The sequence below is a fragment of the Lissotriton vulgaris genome, chromosome 5 (genome assembly GCF_964263255.1).
Source record: "Lissotriton vulgaris chromosome 5, aLisVul1.2, whole genome shotgun sequence".
Classification (NCBI taxonomy): Eukaryota; Metazoa; Chordata; class Amphibia; order Caudata; family Salamandridae; genus Lissotriton; species Lissotriton vulgaris.
Genome location: NC_141693.1, coordinates 459,157,727 through 459,185,546, shown reverse-complemented (window position 1 = coordinate 459,185,546; position 27,820 = coordinate 459,157,727). Strand labels below are relative to the sequence as shown.

Here is a 27,820-nt window from a genome sequence, read left to right as displayed (position 1 = left end):
GGGTAGCAGAGGTGGTGAACCTCCAGTTACCAACCATGGAAATAAAAACTAATGTCATGACTGAGGTTCTTCAGTTGGGCCAGACTCACACTGAGCCTCTGCTCCTTTTAATGAGGCCCTAACGGTTACCCTACTTGGGGCATGGGTGAAGCGTTGCTCCGGACCCCCTGTCAGTCATGAAATTGCCCAGGGCCATTGTCATGCTCCTAGGGATCCAGCTTTTCTAACTCTGCATCTAATCCCAGAACCCTTAGTGTTGCAGGCATTCACCATTAGGATCAACCCAAAAGAATTCCACACTACTTCGCTGATTTATGAATCTAAGTGCATTGAGGGCTTTGGCAAGTGAATGTTCTCTTCTGCTAGCCCTACTGGGCCACCATTCCCATGCTCTTTGGGAATCTGTGGGCCAGGTCCTACCTGCTGTCCTTGAAGACATCAGACCTTCCCTTAAACAGTATATTCAGGACAGCTGTGATGCAACCAGATTCACAATACGATGTGGACTGGACAATACTGTTGCCAGGGCGGCACTCTACAAACATGCCTGGATAAGGTATGTGGGCTTAATTGGCTAATGGAGGACCGTCTGCTCATCCTACAGCAGCAAGTGCAGGCTTTTCTGGCTAAAAGAGCTAAAAAAAGGGTACCAGCATCAGAAATGGGAAGTGGGTATGACTCCTGTTACTTTATGGTGCCTGAGAAGAACCGAGATCTTTATCACATTCTAGACCTTCACCTTCTCAATGCCTTTCCATGGAAGGACAAATTCTGGATGCTCACCATGGCCCAGGGCTTGTCTGCTCTGTACCCTGGAGACTAGATTTTAGCTTCGTACCTGCAGGAAACATTTGACATCCCTATCCTGCAAGCCCGCAGCCGCTACCTGTGGTCCACAGTGGGGCAAGAGTTTGAAATGTTCAGTTTGCAATGTGCCACTTGGGCCTCACCAGTGCTCCTTGGGTGTTCACGAAAGTGATTGTGGTGGTTGCAGAGCATCTTTGAAAGTCACGGGTTCCAGGCTTCCCCTACCTTGATGACTGACTGCAGTCTTGCTCCAGGCAGTTGTCACCCACCTCCAGACTATGGCAAATCTAACATCATTGGGGTTCATTATCAGCTTGCCAAAATCAGACTTAACTCTTTTGCAGACACTCCCCCTCATTTAAGCTATTCTGGACTTGGTGTAATTGCCTGCCTTCCCCCTGGAGCAGCAAGTCCAGAACATTCGAGCTGTGATCCTGATATATTAGCCTCTGTCCTGTGTCTCAGTGAAGATGACTCTGAGGTTGCTGAGCTCCTGGCCTCTGCAGCCTGCTGGTGAAGCACACCAGCAGGCTTATGCACGTTCTGCTCTGTGATATGAAAACACTGTGGGCACAGCATGAGGGGTATCTGTCTGATTTTGTCCAGAATTCAGAGGTGACTGCAAAAGACCTGCAGTGATGGATGCTGAACCGCGATTGGGCAGTGGGAGACTCTTGCCTTGTCCCTTTAAGATCTAACAATACTGACAGACTAATCGCTTCTGGGCATTGAAGGCCATCTGAGAAAGGTAGAGATCAGAGGAATCTGGTCTTTGGCTGAGGCTTTGCTCCACATCAGTCTACTGGAGTTGGGAGCCTGTTACTTAGACTTAAAAGCCTTCCTGCCATCCATGAAAAGGAAGCTGGTGCAGGTGCTCACAGATACTACAACAAATTGGGCAGGGTGGGGTGGAGGACCTTGTCTCTGGAAGTGGCTGGATCACCAGGGGTTTTCCTGGTGGCACACCATCTGGCAGGATCTTTGAACGCCAGGGCGGACAAACTCAACCACCGATGGAAAGGGTATCACAAATGGCAGCTACACACGGAGGTGACTCAGGTTGCCTTCTGTGAATGTGGGGAACCTTGGCTTAATTGCATTTGCTGCTGCAGTTTCTGTTAGAGACTTCTCACAGCAGAGTCCTCCCCTTTTGAAAAATCCCTAGGTGCCAGACTGGATCTGCAAACGTTTGATCATTACCCCTGCACGCCAGTAGGTGACGAAGTGCTGAGCTTATATAGATGTCAGGCCAGCTTGCAGACGTCATTTCCTGTCTTTCTGTGCATCTGACCACATATCCAATGCCACTTCTCATCTCTTTGAGACCCATACCACCTTCAAGGCAGTGTTCCTCATTCCTATAACATCGGGGCCTTGTGTGAGTGAGCTTCCAGCTCTTTTTGTCAATCAGCCGTACACTTCCTTCTTCCTAAACAAACTGGTTTTGCGGACACTAGCATCTTTCTTACCTAAAGTTGTGACGCCGTTACACATCGGTAAAAAGATCACCTGGCCGGCATTCTGTGCTCTAGAGAGAAGAGACTCTATTGCTTGGTCCCCAAAAGAGCATTGAGCTTTTACATAGTTTGTACCAAAGAACACTGCGTGGATGATCAGCTCTTTGTGGAGCGAAAAAAGGCAAGACTGTGCAAAAGAGAACCATCTCCTGCTGGATTGTATACTGCATTTAGATCTACTACACATTGGCTAAAAAGCAGCCTCCAGTAGCACTTCATACTCATTCTAACAGGACAAAAGCTCCTACCACTGCGTTAGCACTCGGAGTCTCTGTCGTAGACATTTGCAAGGCAACTACACTGTCGTATCTCCATATGTTCATAAAGCACTGTTGTCTGGATAGTCCGGTTCCCCGAGAGGGCTATTTTACCTGCTTGGTCCTGCAGGACTTTTTGGTTTGAGTTCAACCACGTACCCACCTTCCAATAGATACTTCTTTTATATATATATATTCTGGATGTGAGGAATCTGCAGCTAGAAGTCTCTATCAAAAGAACAATTTTCTTACCTTTGGTAGCGCTCTTTCTGGTAGAGATTCGATCTAGCCGCAGATTCCTCACCGGTCCTCCCTATTCTGTGGTTGGCCTCTACTCATTAATAAGATCCCAAGTCTAAGAATTTGCACATTGGTCTCACCAGTTTTCTTTTGGGGCTCTGCGTCTGGGGGCACGGACAGGCTTGTAGGCAACGGAAGTCAATGCACAGGAGTGGTGCCTATTTAGGCCCTGCATGTCCTTTTAGGAGTAGAATGGCATCATTGTGGAATTGCACAGGACCACCTACTGGCATCCAGAGGTACTGCTGAAAAGTATTGAATGAAGTCTGATGCCTGGGAGATATTCAAAAGGTGAGGAATCTGTGGCTAGATATTCTCTACCAGAAACAGCGTTACCTGAGGTAAGTAACTTGTTCTTTGAGAATCTTCACTCTTTACAGTCTGTATGCAGACTACACCTATAATGTGTAATATAGATCTGAAAGAGACTATTAGTTATAGATCCCTTACCTTAGAATTAACCCAGGCGTCAGACTGGATCCTGAGAATTTTTCTTCAGCAGTTCCCCTCTCAGGGGAGTAGGTGGCGTCGGTCGACTCCGTGTTCATCGTTGGCATCGTGATCGCCAGATTGATGTCGCTGTATCTACTTAGACACCGCCCCTGCGCACTGACGGCAGTTCTTGCTTTTTCTGCACCAGCCAGCGCAGTTCCGAAGAGAGCGGTATCCGTAGTCATTTTTTGACTACTGTTTTTTTACTTTTTGTCTACATCTTTTTTGAGTCTTTCGACTCCTGGTGCATGCAGGGATGTCACATCGCCTGACCTGCTTCAAGCCTTGTGACTCTTGTCTGTGACGGATGCGCACCCCGTGTGCCTTTGGGGCTGGAGCACGACCACGTCCTGATGTTGTGCTCCGACTGCCTGATCTCCGCATCTGTCGACTGACGCAACGCGGGACGCAGAAGGTCGTCGCTCTTCAGCTCCACCTGCGGAGCCTACTGGGACAGCTCCTAGCTTCCCTCCCTTCCCGGAAGCCGGAGCGTCTCCTGCCCAGCTTTGTGCCTTTTACAAAGCCTTCCACTCCATCTTTGGGCAGCCTGACACCTCCGGCTTCCTTCGAGACACGCAGACTCGGCTGGGGGCTCTAGACCTTCAATGCTGGTGGCTTTGGCCTCAACGCCGCAGGGCCCTCAGGGATCCAGGCCTGGACCCAGAAGGGTGCTGGTCGACCTCACGACACCTTCTCCGGCACTGATTCCATTGACGATGCCTCCGCCACCTCCCGACTCTGGTCATGACGATCCCGGCCTCCCCTTCGTCTTGGACACAGAGCCGGACCGGTGTCGACCTATACTTTTGTGCCACTGTTCTCCCCTGATGTTCCCTATTGCCCTGGGTGGCAGCCAGAGGAAAGTGAGGAGGACTAGGAGCAGTCTGTTGACCGTTGGGCAGACCAACTGGAGGAGCTGGATTGGAGAGAGGAGTTGGGGGAAGCCAGTGGTCTGGATAGCTCCCCAGACCATGACATGCTTTCTCCCCCTACCGGGGCTACGGAGGAGGGAGCCTCCTATGCTGTGGTGTTGCTTAGGGCGGCTAAGGCCTTGGGCCTTGAGCTTCCCACGGTGGCAGTCAGGACTAACATCCTGACTGAGGGGCTTCACCCGGCAGCTGCCTTTTCGGAGCCCCTGCTGCTGTCCAATGAGGCCTTCATAGATATCCTTCTGGGAACTTTGTCCAAGCGCAGCACAGCACAGGGGATTCTGTGAATAGGATGATTGCCTGACGCCACCGCCCGGCCCCGTGCGACCCCCTTTTCCTCTCTCAACACCCTACACCTGAGAGCTTGGTGTTCCAAGCCTCAACATCAAAAGGCTCGTTCCTTTCTGCTCCTCAGACAGGGAATCCAAGAAGCTGGAACATCTTGGGAAGAAGATGGTTTCTGCTGCCAGTTTAGGACTGCGGTCGGAGAACACTGCATGTCTCTTTGGCGATTACACCCACTCCGTGTGAGATACGGTTGCGTAGGTGTTGCCACAATGCCCATAGGAGGCCTGGGTCACACTCTCCTGTGCAGTTGCAAAAGGGAGAGATGCAGCAATGCTCGCCATCCGATGTGGGCTGGACACCGCCGACTCGCTGCGTAGAACGATTTCTACAACAGTAGCACTAAGACACTACACCTGGCTGAGATCCACTGGCTTTTCTGGGGTTGTCTAATCAACTCTTTTGAACATTCCCTTTGATGGCCGTCGTCTGTTTGGCGACAAGGCGGACCGTGCTCTTGAGCGCTTCAAGCATTTTAGAGCTACGGCCAGATCCTTTAGCCTCACTGCCACCTCTTGTCCTGTGCAGTCTGCCTTTCGCCCGTTTCGTGGCTATGGAAGGGGTGCCCCACATTCCGCCCAGAGCCACAGGCCTGCGCAAGCCACCCAGCCTCTGTGCGGCGAGGATGTGGGACCCAACGCTGTGGGTTTCGTGGCCGGCAGGCGGGCCAGTCCACCAGTGCCCCCTCTGCAGCAGCTCTAAGCCTTCCTAGTCCAGGATTTCAGGACCACTAGATGCCAGTGAGCAGCAGGATCGGCCATCAACTCCCCCAATGGCACAACATCACGTCAGCCAGGTGGGTTTTGCAGATAGTCCGAAGGGGCTACTCCCTCCCCTTCAAGACTTTTCCTTCCTCCATTTCACCAACACTCCATCGCATGTCGGAGGATCACTTGGCCCTTCTCCGTCATGAAGTTGCGGCTCTCTTGGCCAAGGGAGCTATTGAGCGAGTCCCTGTCCCAGAGGTAGGTTGTGATTGTTACTCCCACGACTTCCTGGTGCCCAAGAAGGACAAAGGGTTGCGTCCTATCTTGGATCTCAGGGACGTCAACCACTTCCTCCCAAAGGAGAAGTTAAATGTTTACATTAGCTCAGGTTCTGTCTGCCCTCGACCCTGGAGGCTGGATGGTAGCGTTGGACTTGCAGGGTGCTTATTTCCACATCCCCGTCCTGCCGGCCCACAGGCATTACCTACGGTTTACAGTAGGCCACGAGCATTTTCAGTTTACCGTGCTCCCCTTCTGTTTTACCAGCGCCCCTCGGGTGTTCACGTTGGTGATGGCGGTGTTCGCAGCTCATCTGCGCAGATCAGGGCTTCCAGTCTTCCCCTATCTCAACGACTGGCTGTTGAAGGCGAGCTCGCCCAGCCTGTCGTCTCCCACCTCCAGACTATGGCGGACCTCCTGCATCCGCTAGTTTAACGTGCCGAAGTCACACCTGACTCTCTCTCAGAAGCTCCTTTTCACCAGAGCGGTTCAGGAACCCAGCTCAGTTTCGGGCTTATCCTCCCGAGCAGCGAGTCTGGGATATTCGGGCTATGATACAGATATTTCAGCCTCTATCCCGGATTTCGGTCAGAATGATACTGAGGCTGCTGGGCCTCATGGCCTCCTGCATCCTTCTGGTGGATCATGCCAGGTGGCATACATGGGCTCTGCAGTGGGACCTGAAGTTCCAGTGGGCGCAACATCAGGGGAATCTTTCCGATGTCGTCCAGAACCCGGAGAGCACTGCACACTAATTGAAGTGGTGGCTAATGGGCGGGGGTGGGGATTGGGTCAGTGGCAGATCCCTCTCCCTTCCCCAACCAGACTTCACTGTGGTGACAGATGCGTCACTTCTGGTATGGGGTGGCCACATGGGGGAGGCAGAGATCAGAGGCCTCTGGTCTCCGGCGGAGTCTGGGCTTCACATCAACCTCCTGGAGCTCCGGGCGATCCATCTTGCACTGAAAGCATTTCTTCCTTCTGGTAAGGGAAGAGTAGTGCAGGTGTTTATGGACAACACCACCGCATGTGGTACTGCAACACACAGGGCCGGGTGGGGTCGTGGACCCTATGTTAAGAGGCTCTCCGCCTCTGCACGTGGCTGGAACATGAGGGCATGTCCCTGTTTGTTCAACACCTGGCAGGTTACCTGAACGTAAGGGCGGACTAACTCAGCCGTCGGTGCATGATGGATCACGAATTGCGTCTTCACTCGGAGGTGGTGCAATGACTCTTCAGCAGTGGGGAGAGCCTTGGTTAGATCTGTTCGCCTCTGAAAAGAACACGCACTGTCAGTAGTTCTACGCGTTGGAATTTCCAAGGCGGCATTCGCTTGGCTACGCTTTTCGTCACAAGTAGAATTGCGGTCTTCTATATGCCTTTCCGCCTATACCACTTCTGCTCACAGTACTGAAGAAGATCAAGCGCAACCAGGCCCAAGTCATTCTGGTGGCTCCGGATTGGTACATTTACCATCAATTTACCTTAAGTAAGACGCAGTTGGTGATTGGGTTGTCATATGTAAAAACCAGAAGATGATTATTTGGGTTGAACCCATTTTCTACAGTTGGGATACTGACACTTTAGTGATTGCACAAAATCACTTTGTGTTAAGCATCCTAAAGAAGGCATGGCAATTGCATTGTGTTCTTCCTGTAAATCAAAGTACAATTGCCATTCTTCCAAGAGCCCAGTTTTAAGAAATGTTGTGTTTTGCAGTACTTGCTAACAGAAGATAATTCTGCATGGGAAAGAATCATGACAAAATACCTAGTTAGGGAGATCCTCATGGTAAGCTGTGAATTACATATTAGGCACACAATTCCTGACTCTGTTGCACTATGGGTACTCCTGCAGCAGGATCAGATGCAGACAGGAAACATTACTGAAGAACCTCATGAAGGTAGCAGCAACACTGAACCCACCACAGTCCAGCTTCCTGCACACAGAATATGAAATGGCCAGTGAAGCAATGCAACCAGAAATTCGTTGAGAGCAGCGTGACACAGAGAGGTGCAGGTTGATGGCCGGGTTCACTTTAAGAAAAACTGCAAGCACTTCACACAGCCTTGCTGGGCTTGGTGGAGGAGGTGTGAAATGGTCTTAAAATGGTGTTCAGTGCTGAATATCCATGCCTATGATATCTGATCAGATATTTTCTATTCCAAATTATGAATATCTCCTGCATGTATCTGACACTTAAAATTGTTCTGAAATAACATGAAGATTTGGTTTTCTTCAGAATATTTCTATAAATTGGTTTTTAAATGACAATTACTTTTGTTTGTTAGATCCAATTACAGGCTCTGGACATCAGATTATCCTACAATGATATACAGTTGTTTTTGGCCATTGCCAAGTCAATCCCTGAGCAGACTTGCGCAAATGCAACGACATCCTCGGGTACAGATTCTGTCACCGATAGTCTTTCGCACTCATTTCGGAGTAATGAGGGTCTACAATCAACAGCTGACAATAAAGACGTTTCTAGACATATGGATCCTGTCTTAGGTAATGAGCAAACACTGTTTTTCAAAGCTTTAGCTTTCTAATACTGGAATCAGTGGTTCAGCAAAACTGACTCCCTTTGTCATTCACAGTACATGATTTGATATGCTTTTTTTCAATTCTTTCCATTTTTAATATATAGTCTATTCTGTTGCATAAATACTTTCTGTATTATTATTATCGTTGTTATAAGCATCGTTATCATAACCACCATTGTTGTTATACTGCACACCTTTAATAACTGTGTTGCCCTGTTACTAAATTGCATATTGGAGTCTGGTCATAACATTACTAATCAGCTGCAGCATGTGCATAACAACTTATTGATAGTAAGTTATTACAACTGAGTTGTGTTGTCTCAGTGGGTACTCAGTGTGAAATGCAGATCACTGAGCAGAATTTCACCTCTTGCTTAAGCAGTGAAATGCACAATTAAGCTTAATTGCCTCCTCTTTGGAGTCTATAATGGCTGTTAATTACCCACCCCACAGTTATACAATGGGAGGGAATGATCAGCCATTAACATCTGTAGGTAAAGACAATGAAGCTTTTAGTATTTAGCAACCATCCACCTACCACCACCCAAAATGGGGAGCGCTGTGGGAACAACTTCCCTCTGTTGTGCTAGGGGAGTGCTGCGGAAGCAAGAGCAGCGAGCAACCTTTCACCTGAATGATTGGGTGAAAAAAAGGGCTTCATTCTCCTGTGGCACTAACTCAGCCTCTTCTCAACCAGTTACTGGATTACAGACAGCTGTCCTGGGCTCCTTTTGCTTTTGCCTAGATGGAAGCCCAGTCAGCAAAAAAAGTAGTAAAGGTTGTTAATGTTTTTTTAGTGCTGTAAATTTGGATATAACCTATGTTAAACTGCTTGAAATGTACTCTGCAACCTGTTGCAGGCTATATTTTTGCATGTTTATTCTCACAGTGCATATTGTATGTTACTACATATGACTGAAGCCATAGTCATTCTTTCATTAGAAGGATCCTGAAAAGAAGGTTTTAAGCAAGGGTTGGGGGGCTGTGTGACTATGTATGATAAGGAATTGCCCACACCATACCATAAGGCTATTGTAAGTCACCTCAAAGATCCATGACTGCATAAAGAAACTCTGAAATCAGCCTTGTTCCTCTATTTGCTCAAGGATCTCCTCAGTGTCTTGGGATATCCTCTTGATGGACGATAGGGGATACTTTAGCTCATATAGCTGTAATTATTATTGAGAGTATTATTATTAGTATCAACAGAAATACTTAATTCATTGTTATTCATGAAACCTAGTAAACACAGACTGGCAATCTCATGTTCAGTATTCACGTTTATTGTTGCAGTCTACTATGTTTTATTTGATTTCATTGTTTTGAACAACTGATTAAATTAAAAAAAAGATTAACAAGTAAATCAACTGATTTAAATAAACTTGAATTTCTGGAGCATAGCAAAATCCTTCTGTGACTTAAAGTTTTTGTGGTGCAGGGACATGGAGAAATATTTTAAATATTTCAGCTTCTTGTGTAACTTATTTACCTGCAGCGATCCTCAATATGGAATATTCTTTCTGACGACTAATTCAATCCTCAGATACCTCACCTTATGAATATTCCTGAGACGTCAGACTGTATCCAGAAACTTTAAGCCGAACTTCTTTGTGTCGCTAGGTGGTATAGTTTAGCTCCAGACCTACATAATTCCACTCCGTAATTGACGAGTAAAGCCACATATAAGCACCACCAATGCGCACTGACAACAGTTCCTTTCTTTCTGCGCTATTAAACAATGGAAACAAACTTACTTGCTCTTATCTGAAAGAAACATGTAGTGATAGATTCCTTACCTTAGAATTACCCCCAGGCATCAGACTGGATTCGGAAAGTTTTCGTCAGCAGTACCCCTGCGCGTCGGAGGGTGGCGTCGTGCGGCTCCGCTTCCGTTGTTGGCGTCATGGTTGCCGAGATGACGTTGCGGCAACTTGTTAGACGCTGCCCTCGCATGCTGACGTCAGTTCTTTCTTTTTCTGTGCCAGCAAGCTCAGATCCAGAAGAAGCAGTACTCACAGTCACTTTTTGACTGATTTTTTCTGGCCTTTTTGTCTTTTTTCTACGAGTTGATCTACTCCTTGTGCCAAAGGGATGCCAGGTTTCAAGTCCTGTGGGGACTGTCATCGCATGATGTCAGTGATAGACCCACATCGTTTGTGTCTCTATGGCCTGGGACGCGACCACAACCCCAAGTCATGCCCCGACTGCCAGGCCATGGCGCCGAAGACTTAGCGGGAGCGGTCCCGAAAGTTGCTGGAAGTCCGTCAGTCGGCTCCGAACCGTTCAAGGCCCCGGTCCCGTGGAAGATCGTGGGATCAGTCGCGGAGCCATCACCATCGTTCGTCGGGATTGAAGTCTTCGAATTCGGGGTCAGGTAAGGTGAAGCATCACAAGAAGTCGAAGAAGCACCATCGCTCTCCGACTTCCCCTCGTAGGTTGCGAGACGCGGCTGAGGGTGTTGGTCGTGCCACCTCCATTGTCCCCATTGTCCTGGCGGAGCCTACACAGTCGCCGTCGGCCTACCTGCCCTTACCGGGTCTGTCGCCAACTCCGGCCCAGCTGCAGAAATTTCTGTCAGCCATGGCCCGCCTCTTTGGGTCGTCAGGCTCACCAGCACGCCTTTGGCCCCACGGGCCCGACTGGGCTCTGGCACCTGCATCACTGTCGGCTCCGGCCTCGGATTCACAGGGCTCCCAAGGATCCAGACCCGGATCCTGGTCAACGCCGGTTGACCTTGTGACACCTCCACTGACGTCGACCCCACCGGCACCACCTCCGACGTCGCCCGTGCACCCGGACGACGTTGTCCCTGGTTTCAGCTATGATGTGGACATTGTGCCGGAACAGCGTCGCTCAACGCCGATTCCGACGCCGATGGGGCCTTTCTACCCCTATGTCCAGCCTCCTTATTTTCGGCCTGTTCATCAGCCTTTGGAGGAAGGGGAGAACTGGGAGAAGTCCGATGAAGCTCTCGCAGCACAGTGTGAGTTTGACCCGGACTATGCCAAGGAATTGTGGGATGCAAGCGGTCTTGACACTTCTCCTGACCTTGGCATGCTATGTCCTCCTACTGTGGCTACGGAGGAGGGTGCAAGTTATGCTGTGGTGTTGCGTAGGGCGGCTGAGGCTCTCCACCTCCAACTCCCTACAGTGGGCGTCAGGACTAACCTCCTGACAGAAGTGCTTCAGCCGGCAGCTACCTCAGTGGAGCCACTGCTGCTTTTTAATGAACAACCACGTCCTACTTCTGGCGCAGGAACGCGCTCAATGGCCCCCTTGGCCAAGAGGGCAGCGACTTCGTGTTGAAGAAGTGCCAAGTGATCCCCTGACATTTGGTGGTACTGGGGTGGCATGGCTGGAGGGGTCGTCTCAAAGGGGAGGAAGTAGCCCCTTCAGACTATTTGCAAAACCCACCTGTCCGAAGTAATGGTGTGCCAGTGGAAGAGGTGATGACGAATCCTGCCGCCCACTGGCGTTTGATGGGCCTGAAAGACCAGACTAGGAAGGTTTGGAGGCAGTGGTGGCCGGGGTGGAGGTGGACTGACCCACCCGCAGGCTCCCTGACCTGCCTCGGTGGGTTCCACGTCCGCGCTGAGATTGGTGCTGCGTAGGCGCTTGGGGATGCAGAGCCTTGGACTCCAGGTCCAGGCCCAACACAGGGAATCCTGTGGATAGGAACGTAGCCCGACGCCATCGCCCGGCTCCGGGAGACCCCATTTTCCTTTCCCAACACCCCACCCCACCCCACCCCACCCCACCCCACCCCACCCCACCCCTGAGAGCTTGGTTGTTCAAGGCTCTGCATCCCCAAGCGCCTGCGCAGCACCAATCTCAGTGTGGACATGCAACACACGCTGGTCTGGTTGCTCCAGACTGGCCCTTGCTTCCCTGTAAAGGTGAAGTACCTCAGATCCTCCTGGTCTGCACCAGAAGCTCTTTGTGTATCCTGCGTGGGTTGCCTTTGCTTAGGCTTGTTGGCTTCGATCTTGAAGCCGACCCCTCCATCTGCGAGATCCTTCGTGGGACAGCTCCTCTCCAGCACCTGGTCGTACTCGACGCCTCCTGGTCCGCGTGGCTGCAACAACAAGCTTCACGACAGCACCTGATTGCTCCTCGACGACGTCTGGTTCCTTCCTAGTTCCACCCGGTCACTGGCTAGTGACCTAGACACTGTCCCCTCTGCTTTCAGGTCTTCTTCAACTCATCCACCCTTGGATCCACCCGGACATCTTCCTCCTGGTCGCCTGCCGCATCTTCTTCCAAGGCTCCATAGGAAACAACGAGAAAACCAGACACACTTTAGAACCTATGCACCCGCAGCCCGTGGGTGAGGTAACAGGAGTAATTCGGTGCTCCTGTAGGGATTGACTATCCTAGGGTCCAGTTTTGTTAGTTGTATCTTCCTAGTTAGACCGGAAGTTTCCTAAATCTCCATTTACTTACCTTTTAAGTTCCTATTGACTTTCTATTGACTCTCGCGTGAGTGTACTGACACTGCACGCGCCGCCTGTTTGCCTCCCACTCCTAACCTAAGGTTCAGATAGTGTAGCCCCAGCGATTCCCTAGGCCCAAGGTCTCTTCCTTTCCCAAGTCGTGGTTCTTATATCACTTACTTAGTATATGGTTTTACGCGCCCTCAGGGCCTAACTGTAAATTGTGCTTTTTTAAGTATTTCTAAGTGTAACTTGTTATGTGCTTTTGCCTCTGACCTCATAAAGAGTTCAGAGGAGTGTGTTAGTGAATCAATACATATATATTTTATATATATCCTGTGTGGTGTCCTTTCATTTGGTATTCAAGGGGTTACATATGGTAAAACAGCTGGCTTTACACGCCCTCAAGAGTCTTTTAGCCTAAGACTGTTCTGTCCACGCTACCTCTAGGATAGCTGGTCTATAAGGTTGACTTTACAACCATCACCATAAGGGTTGTTTGGACTGGTGCAAGGTGCTCACTAGAATAGTGAACATCATATACCAGGCCAACTTCTCACATTATTGATGGTAAATATGAAATGTACATAGTCCATTTGACCTCTTTAAGGTGTGGTAATGCATTTTTAATGAGGTAATCCTCATGGAAATCAGTAAAGGAATTTTGAAGGCAATAATTGTCGTGGCGTCCATGTCCGAATATAAACCAATTTTTTCTAGCACTTGACTTCAGTACTATCACATTCGTTGCCTAACCGGCGATAACATTTAACCAAGCATATTGCAGATTGAAATATCAGTATAAGTGTTCAACAATGACTGCAGTTTAGAAAGGCTTCTGCATTCAGGATTGCATAGTTTATGAGTTTTATGGTGTTTTGTGGAAGGATAACTAATATGTAAATAACTTCTTTCAACAGAAGTCCAGCTAGCCAAGTTACAAGAACTAGGATTCACTTTGGAAGACTGTCGTAAGGCTCTGCTGGCGTGTAAAGGTATTTTTTCTTCTGTATTCATGACTGTATCTCCCTGCACTCTGCTTGTGAGCAACTCTAGGGCCATAATAATTCAGATCAACATTAATTGCTGTAACATTCTAATAATCTACATTTATAGTGTTTCCACAGGTTGTTCGTTGATTGACTGTGATTCCACATATTCAAGATCTCTACCATGAGACTGAACATCACACATTTGAACTCTTTTAGCGTGTCGATAATCACCACTTACGTTGAGTCTGCCAGTGTGCTTCAGCTAGCTGTTTTCTACAAAGCATGCAATAGACAGACAAGTACTCTGCATCCAAACCAAGAATCATCCAATGTCTTAAACTTTGAGGCAGACAACATACTCCTTCCTACTCCCCTTTGAACAAAAGCATTAGCTGGGGCTCCTTGTAAAAAGAATGCAGGAGATTTTTTTTTAGCAAATTTATTTGTGGTGAAAACATAGGAGGTGGCAAAAGCTAGGTCCTTTACTTAACATGACAAAGTTAAAAAGATGGTGAGATAAGATCACTACAATTAAATAATGAGAGGAAGATACACAAAATATTTCGTATTTTTGTACAGAGGTAACCCTAACAACAATAAAATCTCTGACAGTACTTAACTTTATTCAGCTAACATTTAATACAAATTTAAATACAATTAAATTAATGGCATGTTTAACTCTTGATTTAGAAAGAGGATGTTCCGAGCTGGAGCCCTTTCAGACCCTTATTCAATTAAAAAAATAAGAAAGGTGCATATCCCAGAAGATCATAAAGGAAGAAGTAAAATATATTTAAAAAAACAGTTTTCTGCTTGAAAACAAAGTCTCAGAAGCTAGTTTGCCAAGATGTTTGTCACAAAGTTGAGCTTATAAAGCCACCAAATCTGTAGTGAGCTGAACTACTAATTTACTGTGTCATTTCTACCATCAGCAGAGCCAGGCAGGTCTTAGAAAGGCGATCAGCACCATAGAGCAGATATTGTGCCTACACTTGATATGTACTAAATATGTGACGATTAAAAATTGCCCACTCTACCTCACATTCATTGATCTATGATCCGCCTTTGATTTGGTATGTAGACTAAGGCTCTCGAGTACTCTCCAGCTTCTGGGTGTCGACTCACCTTTATAGTAGCAATCAAAGGTCTCTTCCTGAAACAGAGCACACGTTAGGGAATGCAGCATCCCCTTCTCTATCTCCTCTGGGGTCCGACAGGGCTGTGTTATGCGCCCCCCCCCATTAACTTATTTATTAATTATGTCACTGCCTGCCTGGAGGATAGGCGTGAAGGTCCCTATTTTGTTATCTGTGTGTGTGGTTTTTATTGTTGATGGAAAATTCCATGCATGTAATGATTGAAAAATGTCTCTGTTTCTGTAAAACAAAATGCCTATACATCGACGAGAAGAAAACCAAGGTGTCATAGTGATGAAAGCAGGCTTACAGGTAAAGAGACCGTTTATGTAGATGGGGAATTGTTATAAAAGGTTGTACAGTTCGATTATCTTGGTCTGCGCTTCCATTGCTCACTTAGTTGGCAACTCCACTTAAAGAAATCTGCTGTTATGTGTAGAGCATGCTACAATGTAGTCCTTAGACTATCTAAAACAGTATGCAGCCAGCACCTAACTGCCGTTTTTAAGGTTCACAGACAGAAAGCAGTTGCAGCAGCTGTCTATGGTGCTGAGAACGAGGACTGCCATTAAGTTAGTGAACTGCAAATTATTTCCTGTATAGTTTATTACGACTGGGCCCTGGGACTCCAATACTCCCCCCTGTATGCAGAGCTGGGTATACAACCTGTATTATACATAGCTGTCTAAATATCTGCCATATATTGGATCCATTCTAACTAGAAACCACCTTGCAACAGTGTACGTCCAGTCTGCCATGGAAACATTAGTTATAGAACGCAAAGAAGGCTACATTTCGGGGGAGCATACAAGCAAAGTATTAACGATATAGGCCTGGACCATCTCTGGCATTCTCAAAGCACTGCAGCTGTTATGGAGGCTTTCGGGCATCTGCAATTCACTGTTAGCAGCAATATAAATCATTTAACTGTCAACTATTTTCAGCATTATATCTGTAGCCAATCCCCAATTTGAGACTAGCTACAACCAGAAATTAAATGCAGTTTCTACATAGAGTATAGATTAGGACATTTCCCAACCAGAGTTTATCAATCTAAATGGGTCACACACTTGTCTCATGATTGCACGTGCACTTTAGGGGGCAAGGACACAATATACATTATTTGCACAAAAACATCTAATCCAAGGCGGAGACCTCCGTTGTACCTATGCCCTGGGGGGAATTAGATTTGTCACTATTTAGGAATAACCTCTTTTCATGATGCCTTATTACAGTGCTACAGGACAGGTGATACTGATATTAGGGGCTAGGCTGCTGATCTTTCCTATCTGATAGAGACTACTATCCGCAGATTCCTTAACGTAGAATATCCCCCATGCGTGAGACTGGACCCGGAAAACTTTCTTGCCCAGCATTCCTGCGCGCCGGGGGCCCTGCCACACGACCCCGCCCAACGTCACGTCAGCGAGGTCACATAAGCCCCACCCGGCGCGCTGACGTTAGTTTTCTTCATTTCTGAGTGCAACGCAGACCCGAATCTTGTCTCCTGGCCTGTTTCCGGTCTCCCATTTTCGCCTTGAGCTTTTTTCTTGAGGACAGTATGCGAATGCCTTCGGGCTTCAAAACGTGCTCATCTTGTGCACGCCAGATGTCGGCGACGGATCCTCACTCTGTCTGCATGTGGTGTTTGGGGGAGCACCACGACTCCACAGACTGTGAGGTGTGTCAGCGAATGAAACCGAAGTCCTGGCTGGAGCGCCGGATGAAACTCCTTTCGGCACACATGTCCAGGTCGGCCTCGACACCGCGTCCGGCCCCCGCGGACGGCTTCAAGAACCACCGCCTGCGTCTCTGACTTCGTACTTCTCCCAGACCGAAAGAGCGTCGCTCACCTGTTGGTAAGTGTCGCAGTTTGTCCCCGTGGCCTGGTCCCCGGCCTGTTGGGGGCGTGGGCTCTTCGCGGGTGGTGCGGCCCGCACGTCACCATCCTATTTGCCGTTTCTCGGCACGGGGGCGACTAGAGCCCAGATGGAGGCCTTTGCGGCAGCCTTGCAGGCCTCGTTGACTCCTCCTTCTCCTCTGTCTCCTCCTGGGATGTCTGCAGATCCCTTGCCACGTGCTGGGCCCTCTGCGGCGGCTCCTGCCCCGGCGCCTACAGGTTCGGCTCCAGGTTTAGAGGATGTGGTACCGTCGGGGTGCGACCCTTCGGGGTTCCCAAGCTTTGGACCACGGCGCCTCTCTCTCGCCGCACACCCCAGCAGGGGTCCCTGTCATGATGCTGGAGGTTGCCGGGGTTCGGGGCATGTCCCCAAGCCCCCCTCGGCCCTAGAGGCAGGTGGCGGCCTTGTCTGCGGTCGAGGTGACGCCGCTCAGGCGCCGGCGGTTGCTGGCCCTGGCGGCGCCGCTGGGGCCGGCTAGGGTCAGGGCGTGTCCTTGAGACCCCCTTGTCACTCCCCTCGGTGGGGGTCGGGTTGATGCCTTTTCGGCGCTGTTCATTAGCCGCTCCGGCTCAGGCCCAGCCGCGGTCCCCTGCGCCGGGCGTTTTGCTGGAGGTCGTTCGGGCGTCCCCTTCGGTGCCGGTCGACGTCGACCTGCCCCCGGTCTCGGACTCTACGGAGCCAGGCCGGCGTTGGGTTGTTGATTCGTCTTCGGACTCCCCCTCCTCTCCAGAGGTTTGGCGCTTGATGGTATCATCTTCTCCGGAGACAGGTCGCCGCATCATTGCTTTTTCCCCGGCGTCGTCTAAGAACAGCTCCTCGCCGTCGCCGCGACCACAGTCTTCGCCGGAGGCGCCTCAGGTTTCCCATTCCTCGGTCCCCTTACCCCCTTCCGGACTTGGCCTTTCCTTCCCCTGTTGGACTGGGGGACGGCCGCCTTAGCTTGCAGCAGTCACCCACAGTGAAGTTGCTCTCCCCACCGCGGGTACCTACGGAGGCAGGCGCTGCCTTCGCTCGAGCTGTTTCCACGGCAGCGCGGGAACTTTCCCATGGGGGCTCCAGCTGTCCATTTCCCCACGGATCATCTTCTGGAGGTCCTCCATCAGGATTCTGGTGGTTGGGAGCTGCTTCTCCCCTTCGAGGCGTCGCTCCACACTTCCCTTTTGGGGGCAGCCCGCCACGGGGGACCCGGTGCCCCAACAACTTCTGCACCGCCACCATCCTGTGCCGTATGATCCCTCCTGTGTTTCCCTCCACCCCTCTACCAGGGGCCCCTCTTTTAAAGACTGCCTTTCCCTCTTTGCCAGTGTTGGCTCCTCCGTCATGGGAGGCCCTCTGGTTAGACTCCTGGGGGCGCAATATCTTTGCCTCCACCAGCGCGGCTTTGCAGGCCCTTAACACTCTGTGTATCTTGGCTAGGGCCACTTCTTGCTTGTGCGATTCGGCTGAGTCCCTTCTGTCTGCCGTTTCTCTGGAGGGTGCCTGTGTTGATCTTGCCTTAGTTCTACCTCTTCTCCTTGGAGTCTCTGGGTAGCTCTTCTTTCTTGGTGCTCCTCTGCGTTGTCTATGCCTCTGGGACTTCTAGTGGAGATCCTTGGTACTTTGACTGGGCTCTGGGTGCTCTGGCCTCCCTTCACCTTGTCCTTGTTTCCTCCTGCTGAGGAGGGCGGGCCGCCTCTTTGCTCGTCTTTCCGCATCCCCGCTGGGACTGGTGGTCTTCTGGATGAGAGGGCTCTTTTTTGCCGAGGGGTCAGGGCTCAGTTCCCTGTCTGGTTGACTCATCCCCTTGGGGCCCTGTGTTGAGTCCAGGCTGGTGGGTCCTTTCGCAGACCCACCTTCCCTTTGGGTATGGCTTGGGTATCTATTCTACGTTAAGGAATCTGCTGCTAGTAGTGTCTATCAGATGTACAAGTTACTTACCTTCGGTAACGATGTATCTTGTAGAAACGATTCTAGCCACAGATTCCTTCACGACCCAACCTTACTCCCCGTTTCTGCGAAGACCCTCTGCTTGGGATTCTACAGTTGTCTCCCTGTGCCGGTGCCTGTCTTCTGTGGGTATCTTCTTCGTTTCCTTCCGGTCAGGCTTCTTTCCAGCTGGTTTCTGTTTAACGTGGGGGTCTATCCTTGCTCTTTTCCTCTGTTGTTGGAGTTTCTAATCCTCACATGGTCTTCGTCGTGGGGTTTCTTTTACCTGTCCTTGGCCTCCTGTTCTATTCAGATGGCACTGTGGTCCGCGGATGGGTTTCTGCCCTTGACTCCTCCTCCTTTCAGGAGGTCTGCCCTTCTTTGGCAGAGTGCTCTGAGGTTGGGTTACCTTGCTCCTCTGTTCTGGGGGTGTGACCTTTCCCCTTTGGGTTGTAGTTGCGGACTTTCTTCCTCTTTTCTTTCTCTTCTGTCGAGGCGCTTTCACATGCTTGTGTCTTCAGGTTGGCTCTAGCCTTGGCTTGCAGGGTGGTTCCACTGAGTAGTGCCTTGCGCTTTCTTGCTATGGCCTTGCTGCTCTGGCCTTCTGGTGCCTTACTGCCACCAGTGCTTATGCTTGGCTTGCACAAGTTGTTCCTTACAGTGGTGCTTTGTGTAGGAGAGTAGGGTCTGCAATCCTATGATCACCCAGATTTTTTGCTTTTGTTTCACTGGTTTACGACTTTCTCTGGCTGTGGGCCTGCCAATCAGACCCACAGCCTGGCTGTTCTCTTTCTAAATTACCTCATGTACCCTAGGTGCATCTACCAATTGGTACTGGGCCACCTTATCAGACCCTGTAACTCAGGGCATAGGTGTACCCAGGGCTGCCAGGGGCTGCAGCACGTATTGTGCCACCCCTGGCTGGCCTCCTAAATTTGACACAACTGGCTGCATGACAGCTGGGGCAAAGTCGTGTAATCACCCTTTGCTGTAGGTGTAGTATACCTATACCTAACCCTAAAATGGACACACAGATTCCTATCAGTCACTCCTATGGCAGGCCTTGACAATCCTGAAGGCAGAGTGCTTGGAATCGTGTGAGATGGTGCTCTGGCATGAGCTGAGCCTGTCTGCAGCTTGCGGAATCAAGTCCTAATAGCTGTTCCATGATATCGCATACCATATACTCTTAAGTGCATTATAATCCTCGCGGTTAAATGCTATCTTTGGTATTGCTTTATCAAAACATGTCGAGTAAGGTGTCATACGAATTGGAATACTAACCCCTCGCCAATTCTGGCGACGGGGTTAGCATTCCACCCTTCTAGAGGGACACGACATGTATGTAACTGTGAACCCCGGTTAAAGTTAACTGAAGCCTCAGCTCCACAAAATGGATGCTGCCACCACAGACACGAGTCTGACCCCCTACAGCTGGGAGTCCTTCCAGCGAGGGGAGCCTGGACAAAGGGTTTCCTGTCAGGGGCGGTGCTAGCACCGTCCCAGACATGGTTTTGTGTATCCTGGGTAGGCAGGGCTTTACAGGAAGGTGACTGCTGAGTGGCACCCCGGTGCTCACTACGCATAGGCCGGTCTGAACCAGTTCCAGGGGCACACCAGCCCCTGGCCTGGGGAAGTCCGGCATGGCTGAGGGGTGTAACCACCCCCCACCTAGTCCCACCCATAGGCAGGACCTAGTCACCGGGTCAGCCCCCTTTTTTAGTATAAAGATGGGAGCGGGCCCCCTGTTAAAATTAGATCATCTTTGGAATCAAGATACCACTTTCTTCGAAAGGACTTCACGATTTCTTCTTCAAGATTCTCCCTTGTGGCTAAGGAGTAGTCACCCTGCATCCGCAGGCACCATCCTAAAGAACACTGCGGTCTGCTGCAAGTCCTTCATCACGAATCCGACGACCCAGCTCGACGAAACCCGGCTTCCCTGGCCCCTCTGACCTCTACTCACCTCTACAGCCCAGCTGAGAACCGTGAGTGCGACGAGACCTCAAGGGACCGACGATCGCCAAGACTGCACGACATCTTTACTGCAAGCCCACCGTGTCCTCCACTGGTGAGTGCTTTGGGGTCCGAGAAGCCCCGACCCTGCGCAGCTCCAGCCCCCAAGATCAGCCCCCCTGCATCTCCACGATCTGCGTGGGGCCCTTCTGCTGTTTGCTGTGCACCGCGTTGTTTGGCTACTAGCCGGCTGGCTTGTGGCCCTCTGAACGACGCCCAACGACTTCACGACTGCTGGTCTGGTTGCTCCAGGCTGGCCTTTGCTTCCTTCTTCAAGAGAGGCACCCCGGACCCTCCTGGTCCACTCCAGACGCCATTTTAGGTCCACCGCGTGGGCTTGAATTTGCCAAGGCTTTGTTGCCCAATCCTGGGTCCAGCGACGCCGACAGCTTCTATCTTCGTGGGACAGCTCGATCCTCCATCCTGGTCGCCGACAACGCCTCCTGGTCCGTGAGATCTTCGAGTCAAGCGTCACCCACTCACCTAGTCGAGGTGGCTACCATCCGGTGCCCTCCTGGTGCCCACTGACTACTGGCTAGTAGTCTCGAACTTGGTCCCCTCTGCTTTCAGGTGTCATCTATCTTCAAGATCCAGGCTTGGATCCGACTGAACTTTCTTCACTGGTCACCGGCCAGCATCTTTTCTTCCGGCTCCTGGTCCGTCTACGAGGATTCCCGACGTCTTTTCAGACCTATGCAGCTGCAGCCCCTGGGCTAGGTAACTTCGGCATTTCGGTGCCCCAGCATAGCCTCACTATCCAAGGGTCAGAATCTACTTTCGTTTTCTCCCTACCAGGTCGAGTTCGCCCGAGAACACTAACTTTCTAATTCCTAGCTACCATAGACTTTGGTCCCGCATCTCGCGTGAGAGTGCACACACTGCACCCGAGTCCCCTAGGCCTCCTAGACATAATCTAACGATTCCCTAGTCAAGTCCTAGCGATTCCAAAAGCTATTAGTACTGTACTTACCTGCTAGGAATTTCGCATTCCACTTTCAGAGTATATGGTTTTCCGTGCCCCTCGGGCATTTGTATATACTGTGCTAACTTAAGTATTTTTGTAAGAGTTTTGGTTTGTGCTTAGTACCCTGTCCTCATAAAGAGTACAGGGCTGTTGTGATCTTTAATAAATAACTGTTTATTTTCATAACACTTGTGTGGTGTCCTTTCACTGGGTATTCAAGGGGTATATGTGTGGTGAACAGCTGGCTTAACACGCCCTCTCGAGTCTTTAGCCTTAGACTGCTCGTATCCATGCTACTAGGATAGCTGGTCTATAAGGTTGACTTACAACCAATCATCAATAAGGGTTGCTGGACTGATACATAGTGGGCACTAGAATAGTGACCACTGCATATCAGGCCACCTTCTCACATTGGTGAGCAGCGGTTGGGATTTGAGCTTGCTGTTGTTTTACCACACGTATCCTAAGAATATCTTGTTGAAAGATCACATAAGTACTGTTAGGTACACATAACTAAAGCTTAGAATACTCTGAGTTCTACTGAACCAGCTGTTGTAGCTCCTCAAGGCTTAGCACACCTTGGCTGCAACTCTTAGCAAGGGATCAGTAGGTAAACACATAGTGTAGGTAGGTGCATCACTTACACCACACTAGAAACAGTATGTCGGACAAAGGAGGAAACACTGAGGTTCCCCTTGTGTCAGTTGACCCTCCACAGGTCATCCCTTCAAGATATACTGCGCTTAGCTTCCATGAGTTACGACAAGTGTGTACCTCTAGGAAGATTAAGCAGGGGTCTAACCCCACAACTGCCTTTCTGATTGGTCTCTTAGAGACTCATGATGCAAGGAGGGCTGGTAACCCAGACCCTTCTAATTCAGATGGCAACATGCCCTCCTTACAGGGTCCCTTTGATGCCCAGGACCATCCTCTTCAGGAAGCAGATGATGCTGATGATGAGGATGATGATTTGGTATCAGGGGATGAGGCAGAAAAGGAACAGGTAGAAGTCAGCAGACTAACCAGGTCCAACTTAAGCAGACATGAGATGGGCACTAGGGGACCCTTGGGGCCACTCTCAGGTCAGCTTAACATTGGGAATGGACGAGATAGATCTCTATCAAGAGGCTCTATCAGATCCCTTCATACCAATGGCTCTCAACGTTCCTCTCAAAGGGGAATGACATCTCCCCAGAGGAGAATGTATGAAGCTAAGGAAAAGGCAGCCAATCTGAGGATTGAAAGGGAAGAACTTGCCCTGGCCAAAGAGAGGCTTGCCTTTGCTAGAGAGCAACAATTGAGTGGGACAGTCCCCACTGGTGGCAGCATTGTACCTAGCAATAGGGAAAGGAGTTTTGATACAAAACACCTTGGTAAGATAGTGCCCCCCTTTAAACAAGGGGATGACATCCACAAATGGATTACTGCTTTGGAGAGGGCCTGCACTGTGCAAGGTGTTCCCCCAAGTCAGTGGGCAGCTATCTTGTGGCTCTCCTTTGAGGGTAAAGGAAGAGACAAGCTCCTCACCACAAGGGTGGAGGATGCTAATGATTACCAAGTCTTGAAAAATGCACTGGTTGATGGGTTTGGCCTAACCACTGAGCAGTACAGGGTGCTGTTCAGGGATACCCAGAAAACTCAGTCTCAAGATTGGGCTGACTTTGTAGATTGTGCCACTAAGGCTTTTGAGGGCTGGTTGCTGGGCAGTAAGGTTACTGATTATAAAGGATTGTACAATTTGATGATGAGAGAGCAAATTTTAAACAATTGTCAGAACCAGTTGTTGCATCAGCATCTTGTTGACTCAGATCTGACCTCTCCCCAAGAATTGGGAAAGAAGGCAGACAGATGGGTTAGAACAAGAGTTAAACAGAACCAGGGCCAGAATCAAGGTGGTCAGAAGAAAGCAGACCAGAAGGGTAAGGATTCGAAAGGGGAACAAAATGACCAGAAGTCTTCGACAGGTCCCCAACAACCCAAAGAGGGTGGGGGTCAGGCTCCCCAAAAGAAGAAAGAAGGCCAATCTAAAAGGTGGTGCCAATACTGCAAAAGTAAAACTCACTGGTTTAGTGAGTGCACCAAGAAAGGAGGAGGGCAGACTCCTGCCACTGCAGCCCCTAAGGCACCTGTGCCCCCTAGTACAGCCAGCAGTGGTAGTGCACCTCCCAAGGGTTTAGTAGGGTTAACCCTGGGTTCTGAGGGGAGTGACAACTTAGTTGGCACCCTCACTCAGGCTGTCCTTGTCAGTACAGGGGATATGGATATGTCCCCTGACATAAGTCCCAATACTTTGGGCAAATACAGACAGACACCTTTTATTAATGGAAAAATGGCTCAGGCCTATAGGGACACTTGTGCCAGTGTCACAATGGTGACACCTAGCTTTGTGGACCCTGGACAGATCATGCCAGGTACAGAATTCCTGGTGACCAATGCAAGCAATGTCACTACCAATCATAGTATGGCAATTGTAGCTTTCTCCTGGGGAGGGGTAACTGGCCAAAAGAAGGTTGTAGTTAGTTCAGACCTCCCAGTGGATTGTTTGTTGGGCAATGATTTGGAGTCATCACAATGGTCAGAAGTGGAGCAGAGGACTCATCTGGAAATGTTAGGTTTGCCAGCACATGTGTTTGCTGTGACTAGGTCACAGGCCAGAAGATGCCCCACTGAACAGGTGCTGGATCCTGGAACAATGGACCAGACACCTTCCAAGAAAAAGAGCAGTAGGGTTAAGGCTGTGCCTTCCCCCTTGCCCCAGGTTGTGGATCAAGTCTCAGAGGAGGCTGACCTGCAGGAATTGAGGGAAACTGAGCCTAGAGAGTTTGAACTTGATCAAGTTGAATTCTTGGGTTCAGGGGGACCCTCAAGGGAAGACCTGGGGAAGGACCAGTTAGGCTGCCCTTCTCTTGAACCCCTCAGACAGCAGGCTGCTGCTGAGGCTGCTGGGAACGCCACAGGTACCCACAAGGTATACTGGGAAGATGGACTCCTGTACACTGAGTCAAGAGACCCCAAGCCTGGCATGACCAGGAGGCTGGTTGTACCCTTGTCTCAGAGAGGTTTCCTACTTACCTTGGCCCATGAGATTCCCTTAGCAGGACACTTAGGCCAGACAAAGACTTGGGACAGGCTTGTCTCACACTTTCACTGGCCTCACATGAATGAGGATACCAAGGAGTTTTGTCGCTCCTGTGTCACTTGCCAAGCCAGTGGTAAGTCAGGTGGCACAACAAAGGCCCCCCTTATACCAATGCCTGTGGTGGGGGTGCCCTTTGAAAGAGTGGGGATTGACATTGTTGGTCCAATGGAACCCCAGACAGCATCAGGGCACAAGTTTATACTGGTGGTAGTGGATCATGCCACCAGGTATCCTGAAGCTATTCCACTTAGGACCACCACAGCCCCTGTGGTGGCAAGGGCCCTAGTTGGAGTGTTCTCCAGAGTGGGCTTCCCTAAGGAGGTTGTCTCTGACAGAGGTGCAAACTTCATGTCAAGCTATTTAACTGCTATGTGGAAGGAGTGTGGTGTCAATTACAAATTCACTACACCCTATCACCCACAATGCAATGGGCTTGTTGAAAGGTTCAACAGGACCCTAAAAGGGATGATTCATGGACTACCTGAAACACTCAGGCGTAGATGGGATGTCCTGATGCCCTGCCTTCTGTTTGCTTACAGAGAGGTCCCACAAAAGGGGGTTGGCTACAGCCCTTTTGAACTTTTGTATGGGCATCCTGTGAGAGGCCCCTTGTGTTTGGTGAAGGAAGGATGGGAGAGACCTCTCAAAAAGCCTGCAACCAACATAATGGACTATGTACTTGGTCTCCGCTCCAGGATGGCTGAGTATATGGAGAAGGCATCAGAAAACCTTAAGGCCAGTCAAGAACTTCAAAAAGCTTGGCATGACCAAAAGGCTGTCCTGACTGTTTATCAGCCTGGACAGAAGGTGTGGGTGCTGGAGCCAGTGGCCCCAGCAGCACTCAAAGACAAATGGTCTGGGCCCCACACAATCCTTGAGCAAAAGGGAGAGGTCACCTACCTGGTGGACCTTGGAACTCCCAGGAGTCCCCATAGGGTACTCCATGTCAACAGGCTCAAAGCATATGTCGACAGGAAGGACATGAGCTTGCTCATGGCCATAGATGAGGGACAGGAGGAAGAGAGTGACCCTCTCCCAGACCTGCTCACTCAGAATCCTGATGATGGGTCAGTAGATGGTGTTGTCTTTTGTGGCAGCCTCTCTGAACATCAGCAGAAAGACTGTAAACAGGTTCTTCAGTCTTTCAGACGTATGTTCTCTCTGACACCCAGTCAGACCAATTGGTGCACCCATGAGGTTGACACTGGTGACAGCCTGCCAGTCAAGAGTAAAATCTACAGGCAGCCTGATCATGTTAGAGACTGCATAAAAACTGAAGTGCAGAAAATGTTGGAATTGGGAGTCATTGAACCCTCAGATAGCCCTTGGGCTAGTCCAGTAGTTCTAGTGCCAAAGCCTCACACCCAAGATGGTAAGAGAGAGATGAGGTTTTGCGTAGACTACAGGGGTCTCAATGCAGTCACTAAGACTGATGCCCATCCAATACCAAGGGCAGATGAACTTATAGATAGATTGGCTTCTGCCAACTACTTAAGTACATTTGACTTAACAGCTGGGTATTGGCAAATCAGGTTAGCTGAGGATGCCAAGCCCAAAACAGCATTTTCAACCCCTGGTGGGCATTATCAATTTGTGGTAATGCCCTTTGGTCTGAAAAATGCACCTGCCACCTTCCAAAGGTTGGTGAATCAAGTCCTTACTGGGCTGGATGACTTCTCTGCAGCATATCTAGATGATATTGCTGTCTTTAGCTCCACCTGGGAGGATCACCTGGTCCACCTGAGGAAAGTGTTAGAGGCTCTGCAAGCAGCAGGCCTCACTATCAAGGCCACCAAGTGCCAGATAGGGCAGACACAGGTTGTATACCTGGGCCACCTTGTAGGTGGAGGCCAGGTTCAGCCACTGGAGAGCAAAATACAGTCAATCAGGGACTGGGCTCCTCCAACCACCCAGACTCAGGTTCGAGCTTTCTTGGGCCTGACTGGATACTACAGAAAATTTGTCAGGAACTATGGTTCCATTGTGACACCATTAAATGAACTGACAAGTAAAAAAATGCCAAAAAAGGTTCAGTGGACAGCAGGCTGTCAAAAAGCATTCGATGACCTAAAGCAGGCCATGTGCACAGCACCTATCCTTAAGAGTCCAGACTACTCCAAACCATTCATTGTCCAAACAGATGCTTCTGAGTTGGGTGTGGGAGCTGTTCTTTCTCAACTGAATTTTGATGGTCAGGATCAGCCCATTGCTTTTATAAGCAGAAGGCTGACCCCCAGAGAGAAGAATTGGTCAGCTATTGAGAGGGAGGCCTTTGCTGTGGTTTGGGCCCTGAAGAAGCTGAGGCCATACTTGTTTGGCACTCACTTCAAGATTCAGACCGACCATAAGCCCCTCTTGTGGCTAAATCAGATGAAGGGTGAAAACCCCAAACTGCTTAGGTGGTCCATTTCCCTACAGGGGATGGACTTTACAGTGGAACATAGACCTGGTACTGATCATGGCAATGCCGATGGGCTCTCCAGATATTTCCACTTAGAACAAGAAGACTCACCTGGTCAAGGTTAGCTTATTGTCCCAAAGTTTGGGGGGGGGTCATGTAGGAGAGTAGGGTCTGCAATCCTATGATCACCCAGATTTTTTGCTTTTGTTTCACTGGTTTACGACTTTCTCTGGCTGTGGGCCTGCCAATCAGACCCACAGCCTGGCTGTTCTCTTTCTAAATTACCTCATGTACCCTAGGTGCATCTACCAATTGGTACTGGGCCACCTTATCAGACCCTGTAACTCAGGGCATAGGTGTACCCAGGGCTGCCAGGGGCTGCAGCACGTATTGTGCCACCCCTGGCTGGCCTCCTAAATTTGACACAACTGGCTGCATGACAGCTGGGGCAAAGTCGTGTAATCACCCTTTGCTGTAGGTGTAGTATACCTATACCTAACCCTAAAATGGACACACAGATTCCTATCAGTCACTCCTATGGCAGGCCTTGACAATCCTGAAGGCAGAGTGCTTGGAATCGTGTGAGATGGTGCTCTGGCATGAGCTGAGCCTGTCTGCAGCTTGCGGAATCAAGTCCTAATAGCTGTTCCATGATATCGCATACCATATACTCTTAAGTGCATTATAATCCTCGCGGTTAAATGCTATCTTTGGTATTGCTTTATCAAAACATGTCGAGTAAGGTGTCATACGA

General features: G+C 49.8%; 1 protein-coding gene across 2 annotated transcripts in view; it reads left to right on the top strand.

Moving 5' to 3' along the window:
* VPS13D (vacuolar protein sorting 13 homolog D) overlaps positions 1–27,820 on the top strand; it is a 2,754,556-nt gene that overhangs the window by 1,076,057 nt on the left and 1,650,679 nt on the right. For both annotated transcript variants that reach the window (XM_086921894.1, XM_086921893.1), the window contains exons 34-35: positions 7,925–8,144; positions 13,533–13,607. In XM_086921894.1, coding sequence (XP_086778020.1) covers positions 7,925–8,144; positions 13,533–13,607 — 295 coding nt within the window. The remainder of the gene's footprint in view (positions 1–7,924; positions 8,145–13,532; positions 13,608–27,820) is intronic.